The sequence below is a fragment of the Petaurus breviceps genome, unplaced genomic scaffold (genome assembly GCF_028583685.1).
Source record: "Petaurus breviceps papuanus isolate PSGF00001 unplaced genomic scaffold, PetGlider_PUasm1.0 90740, whole genome shotgun sequence".
Lineage (NCBI taxonomy): Eukaryota > Metazoa > Chordata > Mammalia > Diprotodontia > Petauridae > Petaurus > Petaurus breviceps.
The window spans coordinates 8835079-8846013 of record NW_027187330.1 but is presented as its reverse complement, the minus strand read 5'-3'; the positions used below and the strand labels follow the sequence as shown (position 1 = coordinate 8846013).

At 41.3% G+C, this 10935-nt stretch overlaps 1 protein-coding gene and 2 long non-coding RNA genes across 4 annotated transcripts in view; 2 read left to right on the top strand and 1 right to left on the bottom strand.

Moving 5' to 3' along the window:
• The window catches only part of LOC138145591 (uncharacterized), a 58169-nt gene extending 56069 nt beyond the window's left edge, over nucleotides 1–2100 (top strand). Inside the window, exons 5-6 of one of the 2 annotated variants that reach the window (XR_011164261.1) lie at nucleotides 11–134; nucleotides 1606–2100. This is a non-coding gene — a long non-coding RNA (uncharacterized lncRNA). The remainder of the gene's footprint in view (nucleotides 1–10; nucleotides 135–1605) is intronic. The other variant, XR_011164260.1, reaches the window with a different exon arrangement.
• A 1166-nt stretch (nucleotides 2101–3266) lies between these two features.
• The window catches only part of ANTXRL (ANTXR like), a 91354-nt gene continuing 83685 nt past the window's right edge, over nucleotides 3267–10935 (bottom strand). Inside the window, exon 18 of the mRNA XM_069067262.1 lies at nucleotides 3267–7089. Coding sequence (XP_068923363.1) covers nucleotides 6853–7089 — 237 coding nt within the window. The 3' untranslated portion in view covers nucleotides 3267–6852. The remainder of the gene's footprint in view (nucleotides 7090–10935) is intronic.
• The window catches only part of LOC138145592 (uncharacterized), a 91174-nt gene continuing 86988 nt past the window's right edge, over nucleotides 6750–10935 (top strand). Inside the window, exon 1 of the long non-coding RNA XR_011164262.1 lies at nucleotides 6750–6872. This is a non-coding gene — a long non-coding RNA (uncharacterized lncRNA). The remainder of the gene's footprint in view (nucleotides 6873–10935) is intronic.

Genomic DNA, 10935 nt, shown 5'->3' with positions numbered 1-10935 from the left:
TTTGAGTTAGGACTGCTAAGGACTTTCTGCTAAGGACTCCTGCTGAGCACTGCCAGGGGCTGGAGCTGCTGGGAGCGCGCTTCCCGGACACTGGGTGGTTGCTGTGAGTGGGGAGAGGAGGACCTTTGCCTGAGGTAGCCTGTTCTGTTTTAAAGGCTTGAAAATGTGGGTGCTTTCTACTTTATCTACCTGTGCCAATATCATAACTACTCTGATGGCTTTCACCTTCTGGTTTTGGGACTCAGTCTTTTGGTATCTTAATAAATTTTCTAGTTTATTTCCCCATATGGCAAACATGACGTATTTTGTGATGGATAATTATATCAGCATATTTGTAATCTCTATAGGCATTGTGAATATGGCATTGCTGATACACCATCCATCCACCCATCTATCTATCCATCCATCCCTCCATCCCTTCATCCATCCATCCATCCTTCCATCCATCCATCCATCTATCTCTCTGTCTATCTAATCTATTTGTCTATATCTGTCTGGCATCTATCTAATTTGCTTGTTTATCTATCTGCCTATCATTATCTCTAAATATGTATTTAATCAATGTATCTATCTAACCTATCTATCCAAATATTTATCCTATCTGTCTATCTATCATCTATCTATCTATCTATCTATCTATTTATCTATCTATCTATCTATCTATCTATCTATCTATCTATCTATCTATATTTGTCTGTCTATCTTATTTGTCTATCTATTCTATTTATCTAATCTATCTAAATATATATCTAATCTGTCTATCTATCCATCTAATCTATTTGTCTTGCATCTAATTTATTCTATTTGTCTATCCATCTAATCTATTTCTCTATGTATATATCTAATCTATTTGTCTATCTATCAAATTGGTTTATCTATCTGTCCATCTATTCATCCATCCATCCACGAGCATTTATTTAGTGTTTACTTTGTGTTAAGCACTGTGATAAGTCCTAGGTATACAAAAAAAGGTATAACCCCTCAAGGATCTTACATTCTAAGGTGGGAGTGGGAAAAAATGCAAAGCAAATCACTTTCTGTCTATGTGATTTGCATCCTTCTAAAAGGACTTGAGATGACTTAAATATGCTTACTTGAAAATGAGACGTCATACCCAAGAGTACATTTGTACATTGGAATTGCTCATAGGTGATTGTGAGGATGATTTTTGCAACAAATACACATGTTAATTTCATAGGCTTTTGAAGTGGAAGGAACTCTAAAGAATATTTAGATCCAATCTTTTAATTTTCTGGGTGAGAGATCTGAGATCATGGCATACTAGATCCATAGGATCATAGATGTAGATTTGGAAGGGATCTTGAGACATGATCTTGTCCAAAGCTCCATCTTTCATATGAGGCTACTTTGTGGGGGGCAGGGGTACAGAGAGGGGTGATGTCTTACTTAAGGTCACAGAGACAACAGATAGCAGATAAAGGAGTGGAATCTAGGCTCCCTCAATGCCAAATATTTCTTTCTTTCTACTATGCTTTTTTGCTTCATTCTGTAGCAACATGTATATAGGAATGTAAATTATTTTGGACAAAGCTAGAGAAATGACTTACATGTTAACTGGATTCTCTGCATTTGACCATATTTCAGGTCCTTAACAAGGCGGCCATCTCTTCCTTTGATATTCTCCCACTCAGAAACACATCTAGCTGACCAGCCTAGCAGACCATGATGCAACTGAATGTTTCTGGAGGTTTCCATAGTAACTGCTAATACTGTGGTTGCTGTGGTCACAGCACCAGATGTCCCAGATCCCCAAAATGATTATGCAGTTGAGCGTTTATGACATTCCCAGGCTAAGTCTGGGTCTATGATTGAGGACTACGTCTATCCCAAATCCTGCTGAACTGGAAGAAGTGAGAATGAAAAATCTCAAAAAGACGGATGCCGGGGGTGGGTGGGTATCACATATATTCATTCAATGAACGTTTAATGAATGCTTACTATGTGCAAGACCCTATAGGAGGTGCTCTAGGAGACATGAAGAAATATAAGAAATGGTCTTTGACTTTAGGGAATTTGTAAACTACATGAGTGAACAAATACACATGAAAAGTTAAATAAAAATGTTGTGGGTAGCTCAGGCATTGTCTTGGGTCTCATTATCTCTGTCAGTGAAGACTTAGTTTAGGTATCTCTTGGAAAAGGTAGGAATTCCTTGCCTTGTTTATGGTACCCCATTGATACTACATTGAGGATGATTGATTCCAAGACAATTCAGGCATCTGGTCTATATCCTCTGCACTTAGTCTAAAGCAGAGACAGAGAGCCACAGAAAGATAATCAAAACTAAGAGATCAGACAGAAGCATGCCAGTTATACTCATTCCTTTGGAGAAAATCTTCTGTAGCTATACAGTCAGTCCAGAGAACCATGCACTCTAGAGAACCATTCTACCCCAGGGATGGTAGCTGTTGGAGATCCATAGTTAAGACTGATAGTTTGAGGATACTGACCCAGTCAGAGAGGTGATCAGTTATGACAGTGGGTCACTGAAGAAATGACCAGGCTATCCAGCCAGTGATGAATGACATATGATGCCAAGGGCAACGGGAAAGGAAGTCACTTGAGTAGACAGAGGATGACCCGTGGTGGAGGACATATGACATATACTTGTAATGAAACCCAAAGGATGTGGTCTGTTACGAAGAGGTGTCTCTCATCCATACATTAAGATTTTAAAGGATTTCTTAGAAGATGTAGCAACGCATATAAACCTGTTCAATGATCCTCTTATAATAAGAATTTGACTTTCATCAAACTTGAATGTAAATCATTCTTTTAGGGTTTTGTTTTGCTTTTTTCTTTTTTAAACAAGGATGTACTTCTCAAACCAAGTGGAAAATGGCAGTTTGGTGAAATCTATGACCCCCTTCTCACAAGAAATTTTTTAAAAATCATAGTTGAGAGAAATGTTTAATTTCAGTTAGAGGCTAGTGAAAATTAAAAATGTGATTTTTCTTCCCTTCCAAGTTCCAAATCTATCCACAGACACACCCCTGGTTAAGAATCCTGTTCCAGGGAGAGAAAATAGAGGTGGAATGAGAAATAACCCTGAATCACATCAATAATATTTGTCTTCATTTTCCCTGGACAAGTGAAGATTTGTCACTTTGCTGCCATTTTTAGCCTGGCTTCTTTTGAACTTCTGTGTTAAGGCTTAACTCCTATGATGAATGTTATATTTCATTCCCACTCCAATGTGATTTAAAATGAAATAATAATTAAAAAAACCCTCAACCTTCCAGGAGTTAATTCTTAAACAGGTTTATTGCTGGCTTTTAATCAGTAAGAATATGTTACATTGCAATATTGGATTTCAGATACACTTTCCACATTTTATTGTGGTCCTGTTGCCGCAGAGTTTCACAGAAATGAATGGCAGACACACGTCACATTCAATGGTTATACAATTCTAACGTGGAAACAGTTAACTTCAGAAAGCGGTACATGTAACTTTCCTTTCAGACCAATGACATTCTCTAAATCACTTTCTATTCCCTTCAAAAGTCCCAAACTTTAAAACAACAGCTCTTTTCTTCTAATGTTCAGCCTGACATCCCACTCTCATTCCTTATTTATCTTGAGAATTTATACTTCTTTCTTGAAATGATCCACACAATAAACTTTTCCCCTTATCCCTAAAAGACCAAGCTTTCCTAGCTTTTTCAAGCATTAAATGAATGGATCTTTTGGATTTTCTATTTCTACTGTGCTAGGCATTACTTATAAGCATAGACTGATATAAAGTAAGAATACTAGAACATACCATGGTCTTCCCCATCCCCCATGCCTTTCCCATAACTGCGGAGGATTTGGAACATGCCGCTTTAGACTATACTGGATTTTGCCTGCATGCATGGTATGCTGAGCCACCTGTAAGCCTTCCACTATAAGCCCCTTGTAATAAATTACTCTAACTGTCCAGCAGTAAAGCAAAAATGCTCTGTTCCTCCATGTAAAAAAATTATCAATATTTACAGAAAGGGGGAGGGGTTGCTTTTTATAAAAACCAAAACCAACTCCCCCCAAAAACTCCAAAGTTAGGAATCACATTCTATGAAGAATAACAGGATATAAGGTATAGGGATGATTTTTCTTTTTTAAAGACAGTGCAATTGCCATGGGCATGGGTTACGGCTTGTTATCAGAACCCACCAAGTAGGTTCCTTACCATTCAGGTGGGGAGCTCCCCTCATGAAAAATACATTCATGTTCCAATACCCACGAGCAAATGCTCTGACAACAGGGCAAAGGATGCCTTGGAATGTTAAAGCCCACACTATTCTACCAACTGAATCTTCAAGTGGCAACTATGGATCCCTTCCATTTTGAGAAGAAGAAACCAAAGCTCAGAAAAGTGCCATGTCAGGATCACAAGGCAAGATCGAGGGAACCCAGGCCTCCAGGTCCAGAGGCTGGTGCTTTTACCTAGTCTATCTGCCTCTGTGATTATCATTGGGTGTGGGGTCTGAGGAGAGCATTTGTTTCAATATGTACCTGAAAAACCTGGTCCACATTCTGGAAGGGCTTCAGGGCACATTCAACTTTAGATATATTTTAAGACAAACCTCTAATTTGTCCAGACAACTTTGAGTATGGACTAAAAATTCTGAGGCGGCATTAATCCTGTGATTGGTCTCTTGAAGAAACCAAAGGAGATGCAAGAGAAATGAAAAGTCATAATTTTAAGAAGCTAGAGTGAAATTCCTGTAATTAGGCAAATTCAAAGGCAAAGCCGGTGTACAGGGGTGGGTAGCTTATAGGAACATAGATCTAGGCCTGGAAGGGGTTTCAAAAGCCATCTAGGCCAACTCATTTATTTTACAGATGAGGGAACTGAGGCCAAGAGAGGCTTCCTTTCCCAAGGTCACATAGGTAGGAAGCACCGGAGGGGTCTCCAGAACCAATGTTCACGTCACCGTACCAAGAATCATGACGCAATGAACAAAGTTTTTTTTTTTTTAATTCAATAACCACATTCCTCTGACATCCTGGAGCTCTGATCAGGGTCTCTTCCCTCCTCTCCCAAACTCCCCCCTACCCACTTCAGGGATCCAGCAACGTGGAGGCAATCATGTTTCTGAAGCTCACCACCCGCAGTCCTTCAGCCCTGTTAATGTTCCATTACTTTGCATTTAGATAGCACCTTTTCTCTAGGGGATCCAATGTCCTGTACAAGCAAGCCTTCCTTTAAAGGAGAATAATTTTCACAAGACTGGGAGGCAGGTTGGTAGGTAGATTAGACTTATATAACTATGCAGGGGGAGATGAGGGAAGGAAAGGAGGGAGGTGATAGGAACCCAATCAGTGCAGCTTTCACTTGAATGTTGCAGTGGGTAGAGGGAAAAGGAAGAAGCATTTATTAAATGTCAACTGTGTTCTAAGCATGCTAAGTGCTTTACAAATATTACCTCATTTGAGAATAATGGACAAAGAGTCAATGCCATTTAGCCAAGCCTTGTGCTTTGGACATAGAAGGATGTGGTAGTGGTGACAAGGAGAGAAGAAAGAAGACAAAGAGAAGAGAATCTTGAGTCCCATTGTAAGGATGGATTATTGCGCTGCAAGTGGGGATTTCCATTGGAAATAATGACTCACAGACATGGTTACTTGAAGGCATGAAGTCAGTTTGTCCTAGATGCCCCTGCCAATAGCACGTGCATGTACATTATATACATACCATACCAGCAAAACATAAAAAAAGAAAAAAATGGGGAGATCATTATCATTTCTACAACTACACAACTAATACAAACAATACTGCCTAAAAACACACACAAAAAAAACCAAAACCAAACACATTCAGATTTGTACTTTGCCCTGCAGAGAAACTCCTTCTGATATGGTATAAATATAATATACGAGACTAGGAAGTTTAATTTATCAAGATTCATTCGGGATGACAGGATGCAGCTCATTTGTGGTTTTCCCTTCCTGGACCACTCCTGAGTTTCTGCACGTAACCCCACGTCAGAAAGTGTTGGTATATTTGTATGCATGGGGCAATACCAGGCACACTCCCCCTTACACACATGCACACTTACGAGGGTAATGTGCTGAGATAAAACTATCCTTTCCCAGAAAGCCTGCTTTCTTTGAAGATGGCCAATGACAAAAATCAAGGAAAGGCTTGCTTCTTTCTTTTTTCATTAACTACCACCAATGGAACTGAAAATGATTGTGGATTGAAGTGAGATTGGATCAAAGTAGAAACCTTGGATGTGGATTCGAGCATCTGAATGAATATCTCTGTAACTGGAGAGAGGGCAGAAGCAATGCCATCCAATTCACCCTACAGGGGGCATGCTGCCCCGTACCATACAAAGAGTTCTTGATCATGCCAACAGAAACTGGGCATGTGGAATAATGGAGAATGGTGGGTCAATGGGACTGACTTAAAAAGATTTGGGGAGAGAAGACTTCTCTTTGTGTGAAGGAGAAAATGTTTGTTTCATTCACAGCTCAAAGAACTTTTCTGACCCTTCCAAGGAAAGCAGACCCTGTAATTTCTGAATGCTCTATTCTGGAATTGTGAATAATGAGGAAGCAGGAGTGGACGAGTCATCCAGGTATATAAATGACTTAATTGGGTGTATATAGGGACATAGGTACCCACATATACATCAGGGCAGATACCTGGATTTATCTACTCATAAATCCACTCACTGTATGTGATATATAAAAATATTTCATATAGTAAATTGACACGTGGTAATTTTTTTTTTTGCTGACCAGCAACAAATTCCAATATTTTTTAACTGTAAACCAAGACTCAATAAATATGTTGAATTCAGCAAAGAACTCGGTTTTGTCAATCTTGGTTCCTCTGGAGCTTTAAAAGTCAGGCTGAGGAGGTGGGCGGGATGGTGGGGGTCCTGGAGGCAGCCGTGCTGGAGGGGGAACAGGAGGCAGCTGCCTGGAAGGAGGCTGAAGAGATGTTGGAGGAGGAGGAGGGCCCCGGGGGGCATTGTTGAGGGGGACATTCTCGTGGCTGGGAGGTGGTCTTGGTGGCTGTTTGAAGGAAGTTGGCTTGCCATCAGATTTTACTCGAGTGAAGTTGATGCACCTTCCCTATTGAGGAGAGAAAAAGCCATTAGTTAAATGAAAACTGAGGCAGCTAGGTGGAGTAGTGAATAGAGCACTGGCCCTGGAGTCAGGAGGACCTGAGTTCGAATCCTGCCTCAGACACAACACAAAAACTAGCCTAGTGACCTTGGGTAAGTCACCTAACCCCAATTGCCCTCCAAAAAGCAAAAAAAAAAATTAATGAAAACTAATCAGGAATTCATTGTTACAGTGGGAATGTGAGTGTCTCACTGGAATTGTTGCCAACCTGTGGGTCCTGTTTTCCTGGAGCAGGAGCAGGGAGATCTCAGTTCAAATCCTGTTCCAGACACATGTTGGCTGTGAGACCAGGGGCAAATTATTTAACCTAAAAACTATAACTTAGAATTGAGTGGTTGTTCTACAATGGTGGAGTGAATTTCCACACTGGGAAATGAAGAATGGTAGTTCCTTGAGGATAGAGATTATTTCATTTTTCTATTTGTTTCTCTATCACCTAGTTCAGTGCCTGGCATAAAAGAGGGAATTAATAAATACTTTTTGAAATGAATCAAATTGGGAACTTCACATACTGATGAAATCAAAACACATCAAACAGATCACCATGATGTTCTTGAAAAAAATCCTCAGCTTTGGCCACTCCCCCTAGTCCATTTTCAAGAGCTTTTCTATAACAAAATGGCACTTCATGCCTGGTTTGGAAGCTTGAACCAAAGTCGTACACCTGTAGAACAATAATCATCATAATTACGGTCGACATTTACATGAAACTTGGAGGTTTACAAAATACTTTATACAGACGACCAAGTCTGAAACTCAGGGCAATCATGGAGGGTGAATATTCATGTCGACTGAGCTGCCAAAAGGAAGAAAGATGGAAACCATGAGCTCCAGGTGTCCTAGATTTCTTTGTCAGTGAGGCAGAGTGGAGAGAAGGTTGGCCTTGGGGTCAGGAAGACCTCAGTTTAATTCTTGCCTAGGACACTTACTGGCTTAGTACCCCAGGGCAAGTCGCTTAACCCCAATTGCCTCCAAAGAAAAAAGAAAAGAAAAAAAGCCCCTTAAATTCGATAAATACGGGTTTTTTTTTTTAGCCTTTTTTGGTGTCATGGGCTCCTGTGGCAGCCTGGTGAGGCTTATGTTCTCCTTCTCTGAATGAAGTTTTTGAATAATTGAAATAAATGCTAAATTCCAGTTAGAGACCGTTAAAAATAAAATATGGCATGTTTTTCCCATCCAAGTTCATGAATGCCCTGCCTTCGACTCTTATCTATGGACCCGTTAGGGGTCTATGGACCCCTGTTGTACTCCTGATTGAGATCAACGAATGAGTTATGAATATTGATTATGAGCTTACTATGTTCCAGGCACTGTGCAAAGCACTGGGGAAGTGATGAAGTGGTGAGAGCCCTGGGCTTGGAGGCAGAAAGACTTGAGTTCAAATCCAGCCTCAGACACTTACTATGTGATGCTGAACAAGTCACTGAATTGCTGACTACCTCATTTTCCTCATCTGTAAAATGGGGATAAAACCCCTTCAGGGTTGTTGTGAGGATCAAATGAGATATTTGCAAAGTGCTCTGCAAACCTTGAAGTGTTACTGTAAATTTTAGTTACTATTAGATCACTGAACCTTTCCTCAAGGAAAACAGGGGGAGAAAATGCAGACACTAATGATAAGAGTAGCAGATAACATTTACATAGCATCTAAATCTTCACCCTCTGTGAAGAGCTTTATAATTCTGTCATTTGATTATCGCAACAACCCTGGGAAGAAGCAACTATTATCTTTATTTTATAGATGAGGAAACTGAGGCCTATAGCCCTGTTTGGGGTCACATAGCTAGCTAGTATCTGACAATAATGGACAGAAAAGATAAATACAGTGTAAATGGAAGGTAATCCCAGAGTGAGGGCCCTAGCAATGGGAGAGCCTGGGAAATGCCTGCAGATGGTGGGATTTGAACTTAAGACCTGAAGGAAGCCAGGAGGTGGAGGTCAGGAGGTTAGTCTTCCAGGCTAAGGCAGTAAGTGGGCAATAATGAATCCAGTCCTTTGGCAGATTTCTTGTCTGCATCAGGCCCTGGCTCGTGACTCCCTGATCATCCTATCTGGTATCTAGGAAAGAGGGCCTTCCCTTGTTAGACCTTCCTTCCCTCTGGGTCAGGGTTCCCAGTGGCCTGACTCTTGGTGACCACTGCTCCTCCTCTCTGAGTCAGCTAGGCCTTCATTTTCAGATGAAAGCTCTGAGGTTACTGTTGGAAGAATCAAGAGTGATCTGCCAGTGGTCGCTAGGGCTAGCTACAGTCCCCTTCATCTTTCTAAAGCCTGCTTCCTTGCTGGTCTCCTCCCATTGCTAACTCCCTTCTTTCTGCCTCCATGGCTGGGCCTTGGCAGCTTGTCCTGTGCCAGCTCCAGACTTAAAACGAAGATGCAGTTTATACCTTACTGATTCCTTCCAAGGTTTCATAGTAAGTAGCTGTGGTCTAGAGAGTCTGGGTTTCTTCAGCTACAAACTTGCCTTTGAAGCAATTTTTCTTTTTCTTTTTTTCCTGCTACATCTCTGAAAACTATTCATTATGCTAATAAAAAGGGCAGCTGGAGCCCAGCAAAGTTAGGCCTTGCCCCGAGTTCAGCCCCGACCAGGGGCCAGTCCATCTGTCTATTCCTTTGGCCACATAGGGCAGAAATCACTTTTCTTCTTCCACTTCAGCCCCAGGAAATGGGCCCCACACCTGCTGGGGAGAGAGGCTCCCCAGTCCTTCTATAAACAAGCCTTAGGACCACTGTGCTATGAACAGGGGGGAAAATCCATGTGCTGTCAGCAATCAGGAGGGGGTGAAGGGGCCAGCAATTGCAGACCCTCTCCCTATTTTTCTATGTGGGATTCATGGGGGGGGGTAAGGGAAGGTAGAGGATACACACAGGAAGGGAAAACATTTCCAGTCTCTGCATTTGACCTCCAGGGTGTGCTTAGGGAATCCATGGTGAGGCTGAAGCTCTTAGCTCCAGACTGTGGCCAATGTCAGAACATGGAGTAAACAGTTATTACGCTGCTCTATTTCCTCTGTGGTAACAAAACGGCTAAGTAGCACATTCTCCATTCAAGTGGCAGACAGACTCCAACTCTAACCCAAACCACACTTGGAGGAAAAAACCAAAAAAACCAACAACAAAAAACTAAACCTATGGTGGTAGTCACTTGAGTTTTCAACCCTGGAGACTAAAGAAGCTGGTTTCTGAGATATGTATTAGCTCTTCTTTGTGAGAAGGGAGTTTGACTAAAGGTCAAATGAGTTAGATCCTCGTGATTCCTGAATATCCTACCCAGCCAAACGGTTCCAAATGACTACGGTTTAAGAAAATCTTGGTCAGTCTCTTGCTCAAAAAGCCTCAATGGCTCCCCATTGCTACTTGGATAAAATAGTAGCTTGTAAGTTTGCCATTTAAAGCCCTTCCTGATTTAGCCTTATGTTCTTTGTAGACATTTCACATTACTGCCCCCCATCCCCGCCATGCACTCTATCTTCTAGACAAAATGGCCTCTCCATTCCCTCCTTCCTCCCTTCCTCCTAGAATTCTCTTCACCTCTGCATAAGAGACTCCTGGAGTCTCCTGAATTTGAGTCCTGAATCACCAACTGCCTTTTGGAAGCCTCGAACTAGGTATCTCATAAACATCTCAAGCCAAACAGAACTCTTCCTCTCAGCATCTCAGAACACCTAACTCAAGAATGACTTCCTCCAAGAGGCCTTTCCTCATTCTCTCTGTTGTTAGTAACCCCCTTCCCTGTCCATTCATTGTATATCTATCTATCTATCTATCTATCTATCTATCTATCTATCTATCTAT